At 45.2% G+C, this 20537-nt stretch overlaps 1 protein-coding gene across 1 annotated transcript in view; it reads left to right on the top strand.

Annotated features, from left to right (window-relative positions):
• Positions 1 to 20537, top strand: part of LOC143807321 (neural-cadherin-like) — a 169174-nt gene that overhangs the window by 93152 nt on the left and 55485 nt on the right. The window contains exons 19-31 of the mRNA XM_077288738.1: positions 794 to 887; positions 2283 to 2467; positions 3214 to 3443; positions 4372 to 4649; positions 6336 to 6550; positions 7042 to 7169; positions 8947 to 9074; positions 9204 to 9309; positions 9737 to 9887; positions 9992 to 10158; positions 10242 to 10500; positions 11406 to 11586; positions 11673 to 11911. Coding sequence (XP_077144853.1) covers positions 794 to 887; positions 2283 to 2467; positions 3214 to 3443; positions 4372 to 4649; positions 6336 to 6550; positions 7042 to 7169; positions 8947 to 9074; positions 9204 to 9309; positions 9737 to 9887; positions 9992 to 10158; positions 10242 to 10500; positions 11406 to 11586; positions 11673 to 11911 — 2361 coding nt within the window. The remainder of the gene's footprint in view (positions 1 to 793; positions 888 to 2282; positions 2468 to 3213; positions 3444 to 4371; positions 4650 to 6335; positions 6551 to 7041; positions 7170 to 8946; positions 9075 to 9203; positions 9310 to 9736; positions 9888 to 9991; positions 10159 to 10241; positions 10501 to 11405; positions 11587 to 11672; positions 11912 to 20537) is intronic.

The following is a 20537-nucleotide window of genomic DNA, read 5'->3' as shown; positions in this document are numbered from 1 at the left end:
AGTATGAGACCACCCCCCTATAAACCTTCACTCCTAGAACCACGCACTGTGCAGAGCGCCGGTAAGGAGCGTCATTGGCTCTGCATTTCTCCGCTTCCTCCGTCTGTAGATGACATTCCGTGAGTTTTATTAATTTGCACTAATTGAATCAATATTAAGTAGGTTAATGACATGTATAATGTACGAGCTGATGTGCATTATATCACTACGAATCTGCCTAATCCTCGTCCCGACACGGATCCTTCATGGCAGCACCGGCCGGAAGTAAAACTGCGTCCACGTTTATAGGAATTAATAGAATAATTCACGCCACGTTCACGCTTTACTGCGCTGCAAATTCGCGAGTGGGATTTGTTATAAACCAGCACAATAGTACAATGCCAAATAAACAGCATATATATAGGGGGGCAGGGAGGGGGGGTCCCATCAAAAGTTTCTTCCAGGGCCGTTACTTTTCTAATGATGCTCTGGGCAAAGTCATAATACGAGGAGGGGTTTATTAAAGTACTAGGATGGTCACATTTTGACCATCTTTTTAGGGTCAGGGCCTTCCAGCAGTACAGAGTACTTCAGGAGCTTTGGGTTAAAGGGTCAGTGACCTATGCACTACACGTCCCGTGCTGTGGATGAAGAATATTGTTTTTTTTTCCTGTATTTTGCACATTTATTTGTTCCGTACGTCTGTATTGTGCCCCCTGTATCTCGCTGTGAGCGCAGCCTCCTGCCGCTCCGGACCTGTCTGATTACGGAGATGATTGACCACATTATTCTTGTCTCGCCCCCTTCTGAACAGCGACTCGGTCAGCGGTCGACGTCGGGAAGGTTTTCGCTCCAGATGAAGATGACTGGGATAATAAAACATTCAGCGCCATCTCGGAGATGCCAGCGTAAGCAAATCACAGGCTAACCCAAGAGCGGGGGGACGTATTTCATCAGGACAGGTGTCTGGCACATGGCTGTCACCGGCTACGTGTCCACAAGCCCAGCGATGCCCATTAAACCTAATGTGGCGGCTTATAAACGCCGAGCGACATTGTCACACGTATGGATGGGAACGTGACATGGAGGGATCGGGGGGGATTCTAAACATCCTGTCACTCAAGCCATGGAAGAAAACTACTGGTGGCCTCTGTACAGCCTGGAATGGCTGATAACAGGGAGCAATAGCTCAGGACTTGCCTGTCCTGAACCGGCTGATAACTGGTAGTGATAGATTGTACAGAAAAGGAGACCGGATCTGTAGATTATCAGACAGATTTATTGCAAATGTTGCCATTTCTTCAGTGCTACATTTTATCTGTAAATATTTACAGTAAGTAAATGAAACGTTGAATTGTTTTTTTTTTCTGATTTCTCTCCTGGAAATGAATATTTTGTCAGTCGTGTATGTCCGTATATAATCTGATGCCGTCTGATCTGTGCTGTCAGATTGTGTAAGGATTGTTGACATCCCGTCATAGCAAAGTTTCAATTCCCTGTTTCCAAGAGGAATAACAGAGGAACCGCACAGGACAGAGTTCTGAGATTCTGTCATTTGCTTACATAATATGGTGCCACCTGGTGTTCACAATGTGTAGCAACAAGCATGAGCGCTGGAGGACACACATGCTCAGTTATTCCCCCACTCCAGGTGCATCACAATCCTCTGTTCATTGACCGCCAGCCAATAGAAATGCTTGTCATGAAAGCATCAGTACATGGCAGCATAGCTGAGAAAACTACTCTGCAAGGAAAATAATACTATATTTTCAGCTGCCAGAGGGGGAAGGAGACTGATTCTGGGCAGGAGACTGATTCTGCCCAGAGGGGGGAGGAGACTGATTCTGCCCAGAGGGGGGGAGGAGACTGATTCTGCCCAGAGGGGGGGGGAGGAGACTGATTCTGCCCAGAGGGGGGAGGAGACTCATTCTGCCCAGAGGGGGGAAGGAGACTCATTCTGCCCAGAGGGGGGAAGGAGACTCATTCTGCCCAGAGGGGGGAAGGAGACTCATTCTGCCCAGAGGGGGGAAGGAGACCCATTCTGCCCAGAGGGGGGAAGGAGACTCATTCTGCCCAGAGGGGGGAAGGAGACCGATTCTGCCCAGAGGGGAAAGGAGATTAATTCTGCCCAGAGGGGGAAGGAGATTAATTCTGCCCAGAGGGGGAAGGAGACTGGTTTTGCCCAGAGACCCTCACCAGCAGCAAGTGTTTTTTTTTTGTTGTTTCCCAGCATTTGAGGACATCATTGCAAAAAAAATGATCGATGGCCGTTAACCCTTTTCTTCTTGTTGCCTCCTCCTTAGGCACTTTCACTTAGATAATAATACAGGAGCCATACAACTTGTGGGAAAGTGTGACCAAGGAACCTACAATCTGAAGGTGAGAGTGTCCGATAACGTCTGGCCAGACGTCGTCTCCACCCTAAGGATTCACGTAAAGGAGATATCAAGTGACGCCATCTACAACTCCGCATCTTTGATATTAACAAGTACGTTTAGAATTAATTCCTTTTGCATAATGTGTCGCCCCCTATCTGTCAGGTTGTTTCATATTTTATTCCTTCCATCCGCTTCTGGGAAAGTTGTGACAACTATTAGAAACTGTGTTTCAGCATCAAAAAAGGTTGTCAGTCACCCTGCGAGGCAAATCTGCCTAGGTAAAAGGGGTTGGTCACCTCTGAGGACATTTGTTTTTTTTTCTTAATTGCATTTATTTGGGGCTAAAATCATTTTTGCAATTCGGTTTCATTAAAAATTTTTTGCACAAACAGCCATTCCAGGCTATTTGTTTCCATACACTGTAGCCTGTGGTCATAGATCATCTGAGAGGAGCCCAGAAAAAGACAAGAGTTAGAAACTCTCCCTTTTGGAATGAGCTCACTGACAGTTTCTCAAGTTTCTCATTCTGGAGCCAGTAAAAGGCAAATGGTGCAATATTTTTAACAAAACCCAATTACAAATATGATTTTTAGGTAAAAATACATACATTTATGTAAGAAACAATATTATACCCAAAGGTGGACAAGCCCATTAAGCAGATATTATGCTGCAGCTTCCCTGTCTTTGCATAAGAAAGCAGCTGTGCCATCCTGGAAGATGGGGGAGCTGCAGTGGCAGCCATGTTTGTTGGTACCCACACAGATAGGATAACAATTAACATGACGGATCCAGATTTTAAGGTATCGTAAATAGTAAACCAATTACTGAATGGTAAACTTTGCGCTTTTCTTTAAAGATGTGACAGCAGAAGAGTTCATAGTAAAGGATGATCTAGGAATAAGCAAAGAAGACCAACTGCGAAGGGTCCTGGCCGAAGTGATCCCTGCCCGACCGGACAACATTCAAATCTTCAGCTTAAGGGGTAACGAGCGAGTGACAGAAGTGCGACTATCCATTATGGCCTCTTCCTCGTCTTATTACAAAGCCGAGAAGCTGCAGAATATCATCATCACACATAAAGACGAGGTGAGCCTCCTCTGGATCCGTCAGTAATGTTCCTGACTACTTCCTACATCACAGCAGATATGGAGCGATCACTAGTCACATTGTCACTCCAGCCCCATAGTCAGATGCAGCTCCTGCTCTCTCCTCCCCATTCTGAACATGTCAGTTTTTTTTTTTTTTTTTTTTTAACACCCCCAAGTCCAGTTGTGCATGATAAAAAAAAAAAAACTTAAAGGGAATGAGCAGTTTTGCTAGCCATTGCTTTGACTGTATAGATCCCGCTGCCACAATAAAAATATCAGTCTTATAGTAATCCGCTGTGCCAGAGCTGAAAAATCAAGCTTTGAAGCCACATGCTAATAAGCCAGAAAGTGCACCGGAGGCGTGTCACTAGCCTGAGTGCACAGACACACCTACAATGCGTCTAATTTTGGATGGGGCTTTAAAGCTCAATTTCTCAGCTCTGGTACATCGGATTTCTACAAGACTGGTATCATTTTTATCTGTGCACGGTGATCTAAACTGTCATATCACTGATGTTTCTGATTAGTAAATCATCCTTAAAGCTTCTGAATTTGCCTCTTTATGTTCTAAATGCTGTTTAAAAAATGATGATGTCTGTCCTGGAATATGTTGGATTTTACAGGAAGCATCAGGACCGTGAAAACCCATTTAAAGCCTCCATCTCCCTCCCCCCAGGCTATATGTAGTGATGGAAGGGAGGTTAATGGTGGGTGATGGCTCCTCGGTACCTGGATGTGAAGTTACATGTAACATCAGGCACTGCAATGTGTGCACTCAGCCGGGACCCCAAAAAGTTCTGCTGTCACATGAATAATGGATCTGACCCTACACAGTACACCACAATACCATTTATCCGCTGACATAAAATCCATCTCCTCGCTCTAATGGCCGCTCTCCTCCTTCCTACATTCTCCTTCTCCTCCAGATCCAGACAGCTGTGAAGACGGAAATATTCCCGGGAGAGGCCGAGTTCTGCCTGAGAGCCGTGTGCCTGAGAGGTGCCGGCCGCTCCTGCCACCGGGCCATCCCAGACTGGCCCGTCCTGGTGGATGGCGGCAGCGTCTCCTTTGTATCAGTCATCCATAATGTGAGCGCGGCCTGCAGGTGTCCGAACCCCGGGGGCTCCCGACGCTCCTGCTCCTCTTTACCCCAAAATCCCTGTCTAAATGGTGGAATGTGTATGGACACAACGACGGGGTACAGGTGAGGAGAGGATAAGATTATTATTAAGTGAGTGCAGCTCTGGAGTATAATACAGGAGGTAACTCAGGATCAGTAATGTAATGTATGTACACAGTGACTGCACCAGCAGAATAGTGAGTGCAGCTCTGGAGTATAATACAGGATGTAACTCAGGATCAGTAATGTAATGTATGTACACAGTGACTGCACCAGCAGAATAGTGACTGCAGATCTGGGGTATAATACAGGATGTAACTCAGGATCAGTAATGTAATGTATGTACACAGTGACTGCACCAGCAGAATAGTGAGTGCAGCTCTGGAGTATAATACAGGATGTAACTCAGGATCAGTATTGTATGTACACAGTGACTGCACCAGCAGAATAGTTAGTGCAGCTCTGGGGTGTAATACAGGATGTAACTCGGGATCAGTAATGTAATGTATGTACACAGTGACTGCACCAGCAGAATAGTGAGTGCAGCTCTGGAGTATATTACAGGATGTAACTCAGGATCAGTAATGTAATGTATGTACACAGTGACTGCACCAGCAGAATAGTGAGTGCAGCTCTGGAGTATAATACAGGATGTAACTCAGGATCAGTAATGTAATGTATGTACCCAGTGACTGCACCAGCAGAATAGTGAGTGCAGATCTGGGGTATAATACAGGATGTAACTCAGGATCAGTAATGTAATGTATGTACACAGTGACTGCACCAGCAGAATAGTGAGTGCAGCTCTGGAGTATAATACAGGATGTAACTCAGGATCAGTATTGTATGTACACAGTGACTGCACCAGCAGAATAGTTAGTGCAGCTCTGGGGTGTAATACAGGATGTAACTCAGGATCAGTGATGCAATGTATGTACACAGTGACTGCACCAGCAGAATAGTGAGTGCAGCTCTGGAGCATAATACAGGATGTAACTCGGGATCAGTAATGTAATGTATGTACACAGTGACTGCACCAGCAGAATAGTGAGTGCAGCTCTGGAGTATATTACAGGATGTAACTCAGGATCAGTAATGTAATGTATGTACACAGTGACTGCACCAGCAGAATAGTGAGTGCAACTCTGGGGTATAATACAGGATGTAACTCAGGATCAGTAATGTTATTATAAATAGTGACTCTGCTCTTTGTAGATTATATTCAGGCTATACTCATCTCTATACCAGGTTCACTTATTTTTCTTGTGACTGATACGTTGCACATTCCTGGCTTTGGTGTCACCAGTTGGCGTTTTCTGTATTCTTTTCCCCACCAGATGGATTAAGCGTCTTATTACATGAACTGATAATATTTGTAGTTCCTGTTTTCAATATTTTTCGGCGGACGCCTTTGTTTATTCTCTGGCCGTGCGAGACTTAGATATGTTTTATTGAAATCTGAGGCAAAAAAAAAAAAAAATGGATTAGAGGGAGAGTGGCAGATGGAAGAGTAATTTGTATTTATTAAATGCCGCGTTACTAGAAGAGAGGCTCATGTACCGTATGCAGCGCTGGTATTTCTGTAATCCTGCCGTAAATCTAATTGCAGCACCGTAACAAGTTGCTCCCGGGAAATACGATTCCGTTAAATCTCTCATATTTGTATGTAAATGCCTGTGTAGAGATGTGAGGGGGGGATGGAAAAATGGGGGGCCGGAAATATTACTGAGAAAGCTGCCCAAATATGTGATTTTTTTTTTTCTTTGTAAGGTGTCGCTGTGTATCACAATCCTACGGACCCCTGTGTCAGCTGACTCTGCGCAGTTTTCACGGTGACGGATTCGCCTCTTTTCCGCCAATCCGGTTTTGCTCTGAAAACCACCTTTCTGTCGAGTTTATAAGCGAAGAAGCAGATGGGAACGTACTGTATAATGGACCTCTGTCCAGTCAGCCCCCCGGATATTCCGAGTATTTTGTATCCATCGGTAGGTGTATGTATACTGTGGGTCCCTCTTCGGACTACAATGCTGTTAAGAAAAAAAAAAAATCTCTATACAAAGACCAAATATATAAATATAATTATTAATATATAATTTTTATGTTTTTTTTTTTCAATCTGGCCCAGACCTCCATGACAACTTCTTCCAGCTCTGTCCCAACTTTTCGATTCTGCTGCCATCCACAATTCTGAGCTTGTTGCCTCCCCATGTGTCCTTATGGCAAATTGCCCCCATACATTTCACAAATAATGGCGTCATTACCCCCCCCCCCCAAATACAGTACCAAACAGGCTAAAAACAATGATGCCGGGCAGATAGAGCCCCCGAAAACTAATATTGTTGAAGTCAGCAGAATGATTTCTCACCCCCTTGACTCCTGTGAGGGCCCATAGATACAGTTAGTAAGATTTCTCTTAACGATTATTTCTTATCAGATTTCAGTGCAGTTATTTTCCCTTTTTTTGTGTATTTTAAAGATTTAGTGCGAGGCGTCCCCAGTCTGAAGATCGGACAAGTCAACCATTTCCTACATTTACAGCTTCCTGACGTAGTGAATGCAACAGATGGAAAGTGGCATCGGATCGACGTGAGAGTGAAGAAAAGGGTCAGTACCCGGATCACGGATGTGTAGGATACGGTTCTGTGCAATAATCATCACTATGATTGATAGACGTCCGTACCGTTCTGTGCAATAATCATCACTATGGTTAATAGATGTCAGCACGGTTCTGTGCAGTAATCATAACTATGATTGTCAGTACGGTTCTGTGCAATAATCATCACTATGATTGATAGATGTCAGCACGGTTCTGTGCAATAATCATAACAATGATTGTCAGTACGGTTCTGTGCAATAATCATCATTATGGTTGATTGAAGAGAGCATGGTTCTGTGCAATAATCATAACTATGATTGATAGAAGTCAGTACGCTTTTGTGCAATAATCATCACTATGATTGATAGATATCAGCACGGTTCTGTTCAATAATCATAACTGATTGTCAGTATGGTTCTGTGCAATAATCATCACTGATTGATAGTCGTCAGTACACTTCTGTGCAGTAATCACTATGTTTGATAGAAGCCAGTACGGTTCTGTGCAATCATCATCACTATGGTTGATAGACTTCAGTACATAGATGCAGTGTAGGATTTTAGTGCATTATGTACACTCACCGGCCACTTTATTAGGTACACCTGTCCAACTTCTTGTTAACACTTAATTTCTAATCAGCCAATCACATGGCGGCAACTCAGTGCATTTAGGCATGTAGACATGGTCAAGACAATCTCCTGCAGTTCAAACCGAGCATCAGTATGGGGAAGAAAGGTGATTTGAGTGCCTTTGAACGTGGCATGGTTGTTGGTGCCAGAAGGGCTGGTCTGAGTATTTCAGAAACTGCTGATCTACTGGGATTTTCACGCACAACCATCTCTAGGGTTTACAGAGAATGGTCCGAAAAAGAAAAAAAATCCAGTGAGCGGCAGTTCTGTGGGCGGAAATGCCTTGTTGATGCCAGAGGTCAGAGGAGAATGGGCAGACTGGTTCGAGCTGATAGAAAGGCAACAGTGACTCAAATCGCCACCCGTTACAACCAAGGTAGGCCTAAGAGCATCTCTGAACGCACAGTGCGTCGAACTTTGAGGCAGATGGGCTACAGCAGCAGAAGACCACACCGGGTACCACTCCTTTCAGCTAAGAACAGGAAACTGAGGCTACAATTTGTACAAGCTCATCGAAATTGGACAGTAGAAGATTGGAAAAACGTTGCTTGGTCTGATGAGTCTCGATTTCTGCTGCGACATTCGGATGTTAGGGTCAGAATTTGGCGTAAACAACATGAAAGCATGGATCCATCCTGCCTTGTATGGAGCATCTTTGGGATGTGCAGCTGACAAATCTTCGGCAACTGTGTGATGCCATCATGTCAATATGGACCAAAATCTCTGAGGAATGCTTCCAGCACCTTGTTGAATCTATGCCACGAAGAATTGAGGCAGTTCTGAAGGCAAAAGGGGGTCCAACCCGTTACTAGCATGGTGTACCTAATAAAGTGGTCGGTGAGTGTATATCACTGATCTGTATAGTGCTTGTGCAGAACACTGGCTGTCGGCATACTGAGAGTTGTAGTTTTTCAACAGCTGGATATCACTGCTGTAGAGTATTTAGTTATGTGACTATCCTGTCTGTGCTGTAATGGAAATTAGCTTTCCATACAATGATGACTATAGGATTGCAGAAACAAGCACAATTGCAGTGTAAAGCATGGAGGACAAATTAGAAACTAGGAAAAAGAAACAAAAAGAATGATGTTTTTTGTAAAATAGAAACCTTCTATAATATTATAGATTTATACACATACACTTTTTTTCCTTGCAGGAAGTAACCCTCACATTGGACCGTTGCAGTGCAGCCATTATTAATGAGAAAGAGGGAGTTGGCAAGAGATTATTATCGGAGGATCGGGCAGGATGTGAAGCTGGAGGGGTGACGACCAAGGAGTGGAGGTGATTTGGGGGCTGACACTTGTTTTTTTTAATCATTTATCTACAACTTTATCGGCGGCAATAGAAGTGGCCTAACAGGTAAAATCAAGACATTAATTATGTGACATTTTCTTATTTTTGTCCATAAAGGACCTGGAATCCCCATCATGTTCTCCGACTGGGGGGGAATAAAGCCTCATCTTCTCCAGACGCCACTTTCAAAGGATGTGTTCGTAACCTAGTAGTTAACAAGGAGGTCAGTGACAACCTGTCTTGTGTAAGTACAGGATCTGGACAAAGTTGTCATCACCATCACATAACATCATTACCTATTAAATGGTGAAAAATAAAATGAATATTGGGGTCAGCCCAGAGTTTAGTGGGAGTCTAGACATAATCCTTTACAGACTGAAGCTTTGACATAGAAAATAGATATAAGATGTTTACTTGCCAAAAAAATAAACCTCTATACTCTTGTCGCCCTTCTCCTGCCCTGGTGCTGCAGCTCCCTGCCCCCTTCTCCACTGGCTCAGTTTTCCTCTAAGGCTCCAGTCTCATCTCCCATCTTCACAGCGAAACGAAGGAATCTGGCAAATCAGGTTTCAGCGTATTCGCTCCTTTTTGCTGGATTCTGATGTCTCGCCGGTCAGTTATACATTGGATTTTTTCTGCTCCTAATCTAGATGTACGATCTCGGATCTCCTATAGAGTCAGGCCATAGCTCCCCCGGCTGTGCGGCTTGTGAGGTCCTCAGCTCTGCCCCGTGCGAGACCGAATCACCGTGCATCGGAGAATTTGGTGCCTCCATCTCCGGCCAAAAGGAATGTGATAAAGGTACTGTCCAACGCTGCAATATTCCGTGTGGCAATAATGTTTCGCCAAAGTAGAAACATACACCAAGTGAAACTTGTCCATGAAGTCTTCTTCTTTTTCACCAGACGCAGCAGAATATTTCTTCCAGGCCGGAAGCTTCGTCCAGTATAAATTTTCCCACGCGTTTCATACACAAAGGACGCATTTCCAGACCATGGTGAGAACGCGTCAGTCCAACAGCATCATCCTGAGCGTGTCCTCAGAAGACCAAACTGAATACATCATCCTGCAGGTTAGAGGGGGGCACAGCAAGGGCTCTGATACAATCCAAAATCAGGAAGATCTCTCACAATTCCCGCTTACCATCTCCATCAGATAATTCACGGGATGCTCGTTGTGTCCTATAATATCGGAGATGGTGATTTCGTGGTTCGACTTCCCGATCACAGGGTTGATTCTGGGGAATGGCAGGCGGTCACTTTGGAGAGGATGCAGAATGAATTTACCTTACGTGTGGATGGAGGGGGAGATCACCGCGAGATCACAGCGGCTCATGGGACGTACAAAGAGATCAAAGTGGATCCCAGCAGTATCATTCTTGGAAGTGGCAACCTCCAAGCCCTCAGCTTCCAAGGTACATGGGATCTATACATGAGCAGATCCCACCATTGTATAGGTCACACAGCATTTCGCTCCAAGGCTCAGATCTTAGACATGATAAAGGTTCAGCCACGGCGAAGTCGGGGGCATTTGTTTAGTCTAAAATCCCAGAGACCCCTACAACCGCCGGCTTCTTGTTTGACTCTGAGGGGTCTGTAAAGATATATGTTCCCTTTTCCCTCAAAAAATATATATAGATGACAGTCGTACAATTAGCAAATAATACCGCAATGCAAGTAACTAACTCCGCCACACTGTTACTGAGGAAAACCCAGTGCACACAAACACGTGTAGTTTTCCCTGTGTTTTTATCGCCATAGTCTGTTTTTAACCACTATAAAAGGAACAGGTAATATCACCTTATGAGCGCATATTACCACAATACAGTAATCAAATAATACCACCGTACTGATAACAAAAAATAAAAAAAAATCTGTGCAAAGACCTATATTGCCTCCATATAGTGGTAGATGCCATTTATACACTGGCACGGTGTAGCCCATGTGTTCTTTGTGATTGTAGTCATTCATTTCTCCTTTTCTTCTCCGTTCAGCCCAGACCACCACAACAAATTCATCATTTCTGCAGAGAAGTCTTTGGCTTCTCGTTGTTCCCTCTAAACGAACTTGAAAATGCCCTAATCAGTAATAATTCCACCCCACATTGCCCACTCTGCCTCCACACCATAATGTCCTCCTCTCCTAACCCCGCTCCCACCATGAGATCCTAATCCTCCCTGCGGCCACGCCAATAAACACCGTGATAGAGCAGCGATTACGGTATCCATCTGCTCAGGGGTCCAGGCTCGTCCACACCCCCGGAGATCGCCACCACTGGTGTTACGTACACTAATGACATCTTTCTTCTCAATGTCAATAGGCTGCATTAAGGATGCAAAGCTGAATAACTACAACCTACCCATGGAAAACCAGTCCGGCGCTCCGGTATCTATTATTAAGAAACTTGGTGTAGATAAAGGCTGCGGATCGGATGTTTGCAGAAGTCAGCCGTGTGATCGGGGATTTGTCTGCACCGACCTGTGGATGATTCACGAGTGCCGGTAAAATATCCGGGGCTATTAATTGTTCATAACATCTTTACCAGGTCAGTGCTAATCTCCATTCTACCCCTTGTCGCCTGGTGTAGCTGCCCCCTCGGATACCTACTACTGGAGAATAGCACCGGCCGCTGGTGCATCTACACCGTCTGCATGCAGAGTCCTTGCAAGCACGGAACTTGTATCCCACAGACGCCGGCCGAGTTCACCTGCCTGTGTCCTCACAGATATGGGGGCAGCAAATGTGACGTCGTCTTACATGGCCTGGATCCTGGATTAGGACTCAGCACCTTCCTCATCATCTGCATCTGCTCCACCGCACTGATAGGTAACGAGTATATGTCCATGCACGGCCGACAACCGGAATCATGGACTTCTTGGTTTAAGCTGTTTGATAAACTGGAACACTCGATTGACCACCATCGATGCTATATCACTGCTAAAACTGACATTTGCCTCCATATTAAATGTAACTAGATGGTGGCCCGATTCCAACGCATCGGGTATTCTAGAATATGCATGTCCACGTAGTATATTTCCCAGTTACGTAGTATATTGCACAGCCACGTAGTATATTGCCCAGTGACGTAGTATATTGCCCAGTTACGTAGTATACAGCACAGAGCCACGTAGTATATTGCACAGCGACGTAGTATATTGCCCAGTGACGTAGTATATTGCACAGCAACGTAGTATATTGCCCAGCCACGTAGTATACAGGACAGAGCCAGGTACAGTAGTATATTGCACAGCGACGTATACAGCACAGAGCCACGTAGTATACTGCCCAGTGATGTAGTATACAGCACAGAGCCACGTAGTATATTGCACAGCGACGTAGTATACAGCAGAGCCACATAGTATATTGCCCAGTTACGTAGTATACAGCAGAGCCACGCAGTATATTGCACAGCGACGTAGTATACAGCACAGAGCCACGTAGTATACTGCCCAGTGATGTAGTATACAGCACAGAGCCACGTAGTATATTGCACAGCGACGTAGTATACAGCAGAGCCACGTAGTATATTGCACAGCGACGTAGTATACAGCAGAGCCACGTAGTGTATTGCCCAGTGAAGTAGTATACAGCACAGAGCCACCAAAAGTTCCTGACGTAAGGACCTGAACCAATAAGAACAGGACAGGAAATATTGATAATATTAATTAATTTATTTTATTATGTGACAATAGTGACAAACATTAATTAAAAATATATAAACATAAGATTAAATATAAAAGTACATATATTAGTAAAAATAAATATTGTGCACACTAAAAGCCGCAACACTTATAGGGCAAGCCAAATCCTCATCATGTATGGCACATTAACCCAATATACACACTAAAAATATATATAAAAAAGTTATGTGTAAAAAAATCAATTTGTGCCAGTGATATAAGGATATCACAAAAAAACCCCAAACAATCCACTCTCAAATATCAAAGTGAACCAAAAATTTATATATAAGTGCTATGTGCAAGAGTTGAACCACCATTAGGAGTACATAAGGTGCCAGACAATGACCAAAGGGCCAAAAAGTGCTATGTGCTTATGGAAAAATGCCAGTTACTTACAATGGTGGAGTAAGGGAATGACCCCAGGCTGCCAGCGGCTAATTAGTGTGCACCCCGACGCGCGTTTCAGACACGCAGTCCTTCGTCAGGGGAAGTATGTATGTAGCATGACCGAAGATGTCTTTATATTATAAATGTGCTGATGTAAATCCCCGCCGCCTGTGCGGCGCATGAGCCGCCCGAACAGACCGGAAGTCCGGGACGCCGCGTCACGTGACCGGACGCACATGGTGACGTCCCGGACTTCCGGTCTGTTCGGGCGGCTCATGCGCCGCACAGGCGGCGGGGATTTACATCAGCACATTTATAATATAAAGACATCTTCGGTCATGCTACATACATACTTCCCCTGACGAAGGACTGCGTGTCTGAAACGCGCGTCGGGGTGCACACTAATTAGCCGCTGGCAGCCTGGGGTCATTCCCTTACTCCACCATTGTAAGTAACTGGCATTTTTCCATAAGCACATAGCACTTTTTGGCCCTTTGGTCATTGTCTGGCACCTTATGTACTCCTAATGGTGGTTCAACTCTTGCACATAGCACTTATATATAAATTTTTGGTTCACTTTGATATTTGAGAGTGGATTGTTTGGGGTTTTTTTTTTTTTTTTTTTTGTGATATCCTTATATCACTGGCACAAATTGATTTTTTTACACATAACTTTTTTATATATATTTTTAGTGTGTATATTGGGTTAATGTGCCATACATGATGAGGATTTGGCTTGCCCTATAAGTGTTGCGGCTTTTAGTGTGCACAATATTTATTTTTACTAATATATGTACTTTTATATTTAATCTTATGTTTATATATTTTTAATTAATGTTTGTCACTATTGTCACATAATAAAATAAATTAATTAATATTATCAATATTTCCTGTCCTGTTCTTATTGGTTCAGGTCCTTACGTCAGGAACTTTTGGTTTCCATTTTCTAGTGGTTTTCACTATAAATATCGCACACGTGGTGGTTCATCAATATATATATATATATATATATTTACATATTTATATAAATTTCTTATTATTATATTTTTATATTTTTATTTTTATATTCTGGTGTCATTAACTGTGCGGTTTTACTAGCACAGAGCCACGTAGTATATTGCCCAGTTACGTAGTATACAGCAGAGCCACGTATTATATTGCACAGGGACGTAGTATACAGCACAGAGCCACGTAGTATATTGCCCAGTGACGTAGTATATCGCCCAGTGACGTAGTATATTGCCCAGTGACGTAGGATACAGCACAGAGCCACGTAGTATAGTGCACAGCGACGTAGTATATTGCCCAGCCACAGGTTAAAAAAGAGGGATTTTTGTGTTCTCACCGTAAAATCCTTTTCTCCGAGCCAATCATTGGGGGACACAGACCGTGGGTGTTATGCTGCTTGCCACTAGGAGGACACTAAGTGATACAAAGAAAGTTAGCTCCTCCCCTGCAGTATACACCCTCCTGCTGGCCCTCAGCTAACCAGTTCGGTGCAAAAAGCAGTAGGAGATCAGTAACAACATATTAGCTTACAGCATGTCATATTATATATGAGAGTATAGCATATCGGATTATAAAAACAAGCATAAGCCAATACCAGGGTGGGAGCTGTGTCCCCCAATGATTGGCTCGGAGAAAAGGATTTTACGGTGAGTACACAAAAATCCCTCTTTCTCCTTCACCTCATTGGGGGACACAGACCGTGGGACGTACCAAAGCAGTCCCTGGGTGAGGACAACGTCAGATCAGGCCCTGTGTAACTGCTACTTACAAGTGCGCCACCGCGGCCTGCAGAGTCCGCCTGCCCAGAGTCACATCTGTGGAAGTCTGGGAATTATAATGCTTCAAGAATGCATGCGGACTGGACGAATCCACAAGCTTGCAGGCGTGTCTTGTCGACGCCTGGTGCCTAGAACCCACGATAGACAGGGAGATAGGCTGTCATCTAACACGGAAGGACTCCTGGATGGTGAAAGGAATACACCAGGCTAAATGGCCGATGAAGACGGCCAAACCCTTCCTGTAAACGTCAGGAAGCCTTCCTCTTACCGTTAGGAAACCCAAGATACAGTGTCCAACCTTCGGAAGGACGCCGTCCTCAAGACGTACCTACTCAGAGCACTCGCTTCGTTCGGAATATGGGGAACTCATTCCATTTTGTGGACTGGTGCCAAAAGAGATGAGGGAAGAACTATGCCCTCATGACAGTAGTAATACAATACCACCTTGGTAACTAGGGACGGGGAAGGCCTGGGGACAACCTTGCCTTGAAGGAAATAAGGGAAAAAAGTCTGAAAAGACCCGTTAGCACCGAAGACTCGTCAGGATGAGGGTATCGCCGAGAAAAAAGGGGGCGACCTTCCCTAATAGAATAGATCCCAATGATCTAACGGTATGCAATAGGGAAGAACTACATGTGAAAACATCCGGCGAGGTGGTCCCTACTTGCAGTTTTGTTGCAGAAAGACAGAAAGCTACCAGCTCCGCAAGCGAACTGACGTGGTCAGTGCGGATTTCCGAGGATCACTGGGGCCCTTTCTGCTTCTGAAAAGCTTTCAGAAGTGGAAACTGGTACCACGGAATAACCAGAGCATGCAGTGCGATGGCTCTTGGATATCGAGGCTGAACAACAAACTCGAGTACACAGGCGATCAGTCAGGACGCCATCCGAACTACAACTGTAGAGCTCCAGTGAAGGCGGGTCTGATGGAAGACTTTCGGGTGAAGTTCCCACTCACTTGAGGTGAAACCCTGACGGCTAAATATGTTCGCAGCCCAGAGTTCTACTCCTGGGATATGTACTGCCAAGATCACCGAGTGATAGATCTCGGCCCATGTGAGGTACCTTGGCCATGGTGCTTGAACGTGGGTACTCGCTAGATGATTGACGTATGACACAGCCGTGGCGTTGTCCAATTGAAATCGGATGGGTTGACCCGCCATAAGGTAGTGGACCTACTATAGGACTACCTTTGAGATCTCCAGAGCAATGATCGGGAGAAGAGGACTGGCATTGGAAGTTACTAGTAACCATGGAACTGGGAGAAAAAACCCTGGATGAAAAAGGAGCTCAGAGACTATCGTCTGAAAGGCTGCTTGACTTGCTGAAAAGTAACGGAGCAAAGGAAACTGCTTCCATTGTCGTCTCCGTTTTTTTTTTTTTTAGAACCCTCCCAGCAAATCGAATGAAATGAGGGGATGAGTGAGCAAGAGCGCGAGCTCCCTGTTGAAAAACCATGACCTTGTCTGGAGGGAAATTTACCACCCTTCTGGAAGAGTACCGGATCATCCTCAAAAAGGATATCTGCTGGGCTGGAAATGAGAAGTTGTCTAAGTCTAGCCACCAGCCCAGGTGAGAGGGTATCACAAGTGATATAGACGACTTAGCGTAGTCCTGCAAGGGCGGGTAAACAGTCGGCCAAACAGGGCAGGACGGCCACGCCTCTAGGTGCAAGATGACAGCCGCCATGACCCTTGCGAACACTCTGGGTGCGGTAGCAAGGCCGAAGGACAAGGTCGTGACTTAAATGCTGTTCACGAAAGGAAAAGCAAAGGGATTTTTGAAGAGGTTAGGCATCCCGAATGTCGATGGATGCCAGAGACTGCACCTTTTTTGTTGAAGTAATGGCTGAGCGGAGGAACTCCATTCGAAGAAGAAGAACCTTGTGAAAAAATTGTTAGAAGTTTGAGGTCCGGGATCGGTCCTACTTCTCGTTCCCCTTTTAGGAACCAAGATCCCTTAGATCTAGACTGTCCTGGACAACCCTTTCACTGTTGGTCGGGGCTGTAGGAACGTACGATCCTTGGTTAGTCTCCCGCTCAAAAATTTGATTGACCAGCTGAACTGTCTTCAGGAAAGGAGTACTGATGTGAATCAAAGTAGTTAAGGTCTCCAGGCAGGAGACCGTTGCTCTAGCAATCCATGCGGCGGCTAGGGAGGGTAGAGGGCTGGACCCGTAGCCGCAAAACGGAACAAACCAGATTTGCTATTTGACAGATCGTGGCATTTTTAATTGAGGACATATCGGGCAGGGATACTGGTAGGTAAACCACAGGAGATTGTACCCGGTTAATCTGCCGAGTGGCAGAATGCGCCGCTGCTTCCAGCAGGTCATTGCAGAGTTAAAAATTAGGAGCCTCGATCCACCATCCTCTTAAGGCTGGGGTCACACATGGCGTAAGAAATACGCCACGTATTATACGTCCGTACTACGGCCGTAATACGGAGAAATGTCCCCAAAATATTGATCCGTAGTCAGGGTGTGTCAGCGTATTTTGCGCATGGCATCCTCCGTATGTAATCCGTATGGCATCCGTACTGCGAGATTTTCGCGCAGGCTTGCAAAAGCGACATCTAATGGATTTATGTGCTCAAATGTTAGGGAAAACATATATACAGTATATATATATATATATATATATGTCATTGAGACACATATATATATATTCTGTATTTAGATTTCATTCAGCGCGATATCTGTGAACAGCCGGTAATTCAATTGCCGGCTTTTCATTTCTCCTGCACAAACCCGACAGGATATGAGACATGGTTTACATACAGTAAACCATCTCATATCCCCTTTTTTTTTGCATATTCCACACTACTAATGTTAGTAGTGTGTATGTGCAAAATTTCAGCGCTGTAGCTGCTGAAATAAAGGGTTAAATGGCGGAAAAAATTGGCGTGGGCTCCCGCGCAATTTTCTCCGCCAGAGTGGTAAAGCCAGTGACTGAGGGCAGATATTAATAGCCAGGAGAGGGTCCATGGTTATTGGCCCCCCCGTGGCTAAAAACATCTGCCCCCAGCCACCCCAGAAAAGGCACATCTGGAAGATGCGCCTATTCTGGCACTTGGCCACTCTCTTCCCACTCCCTGTAGCGGTGGGATATGGGGTAATGAAGGGTTAATGCCACCTTGCTATTGTAAGGTGACATTAAGCCAGATTAATAATGGAGAGGCGTCAATTATGACACCTATCCATTATTAATCCAATTGTAGGAAAGGGTTAAAAAACACACACACACATGATTACAAAGTAGTTTAATGAAATAAACACAGCGGTTGTTGTAATAATTTATTGTTCTCCCATTCCATTTCCAGGACCTCGCTTGGCAACATAATAAACGCACAAGATACATACCTTCTGCTGTCAGATCTCGTCCCACGAAGTAATCCATCTGAAGGGGTTAACTAATATTACAGGCAGGAGCCCTGCAAATGCAGCTGTGCTCCGTGCTTGTAATCCCCGGGGAATGAATGAAATGTAGGTCATTGACCTACATTTCCTTCAGTCGCGGTGAGGCGCCCTCTGGTGGATGTTCTCATGAACTGCAGCCTGGGAACTTTTTCCCACGCTCCAGGTCATATGAGGACATCCACCAGGGGGCGCATCACCGCGACTGAAGGAAATGTAGGTCAATGACCTACATTTCATTCATTCGCTGGGGAATTACAAGCACGGAGCACAGCTGCATTTGCAGGGCTCCTGCCTGTAATATTAGTTAACCCCTTCAGATGGATTACTTCGTGGGACGAGATCTGACAGCAGAAGGTATGTATCTTGTGCGTTTATTATGTTGCCAAGCGAGGTCCTGGAAATGGAATGGGAGAACAATAAATTATTACAACAACCGCTGTGTTTATTTCATTAAACTACTTTGTAATCATGTGTGTGTGTGTTTTTTAACCCTTTCCTACAATTGGATTAATAATGGATAGGTGTCATAATTGACGCCTCTCCATTATTAATCTGGCTTAATGTCACCTTCCAATAGCAAGGTGGCATTAACCCTTCATTACCCCATATCCCACCGCTACAGGGAGTGGGAAGAGAGTGGCCAAGTGCCAGAATTGGCGCATCTTCCAGATGTGCCTTTTCTGGGGTGGCTGGGGGCAGATGTTTGTAGCCACGGGGGGGCCAATAACCATGGACCCTCTCCTGGCTATTAATATCTGCCCTCAGTCACTGGCTTTACCACTCTGGCGGAGAAAATTGCGCGGGAGCCCACGCCAATTTTTTCCGCCATTTAACCCTTTATTTCAGCAGCTACAGCGCTGAAATTTTGCACATACACACTACTAACATTAGTAGTGTGGAATATGCAACAAAAAAGGGGATATGAGATGGTTTACTGTATGAAAACCATGTCTCATATCCTGTCGGGTTTGTGCAGGAGAAATGAAAAGCCGGCAATTGAATTACCGACTTTTCACTAACAGCGCTGCGTATTTCTCGCAAGTCACACTGCAGGTCCGTGTGGAATCCGTATTTTTCGCGCCCCCATAGACTTTCATTGGCGTATTATTTGCGCAGTACGCTGACAAACGCAGCATGCTGCGATTTTGTACGGCCGTAGAAAGCCGTATAATACTGAACCGTAATATACGGCTAATAGGAGCAGCCCCATTGAGAATAATTGTGCCGTATGTAATGCGAGTTTTACGGACGTAGTTTCTGCGCTCTTACGTCCGTAAAACTCGCATGTGTGACCCCAGCCTTACAGGGAAGTGGAGAGGGAACATTCGCCTTCTTGCATCTTCTGTTAAATAGTGGTGATGCAGAGGGGGGTGCTCAGACGCCCGAAAAAGGGTGCCTCTGTACATCCACAGAGTTCAGGTCTCCGGGTGGACAGGACAGGTTGTCTGGCGTTAGGCCTGGATGCAGAAAAGGATACCTGGAAGCAACCTTCATGTGCCCGTCTGTTGATGGTGTGGGGAGACCGGCGCCCTTTAAAGTGCCTGTCGCCCTTAAAAATCAGACCAGGCATAGCGTCCCACGTAGAGGCTTCTATCCAGTGAATCGCATATCCGGACTGGATGGCAAAAGCTCTACGAGGGAGTTTAGACTGAGGGAACTAGTTACACTGGGATAAACTGGGATCAGCGGCAGAGGGCTCCTCATTTATGACCAGTTTCGGATTGGTCATGTGCCTTTAAGACCATGGAACACTGGTCGTGTGCCTTTAAGACCAGGGAATACTGGTCGTGTGTCTTTAAGACCAGGGAATACTGGTCGTGTGCCCTTAAGACCAGGGAATACTGGTCGTGTGCCTTTAAGACCAGGGAATACTGGTCGTGTGCCTTTAAGACCAGGGAATACTGGTCGTGTGTCTTTAAGACCAGGGAATACTGGTCGTGTGCCCTTAAGACCAGGGAATACTGGTCGTGTGCCTTTAAGACCAGGGAATACTGGTCGTGTGCCTTTAAGACCAGGGAATACTGGTCGTGTGCCTTTAAGACCAGGGGATACTTACTGGTCCCGTGCCTTTAAGACCCGGGAATTCTGGTCACGCGCCTTTAAGACCAGGGAATTCTGGTCACGCGCCTTTAAAAACAGGGAATACTGGTCACGCGCCTTTTAGACCAGGGAATACTGGTC

The sequence above is a fragment of the Ranitomeya variabilis genome, chromosome 2 (assembly GCF_051348905.1).
Source record: "Ranitomeya variabilis isolate aRanVar5 chromosome 2, aRanVar5.hap1, whole genome shotgun sequence".
NCBI lineage: Eukaryota > Metazoa > Chordata > Amphibia > Anura > Dendrobatidae > Ranitomeya > Ranitomeya variabilis.
Note: the sequence above shows the minus strand (reverse complement) of the source record. Positions and strands in the feature narration are given on the sequence as shown.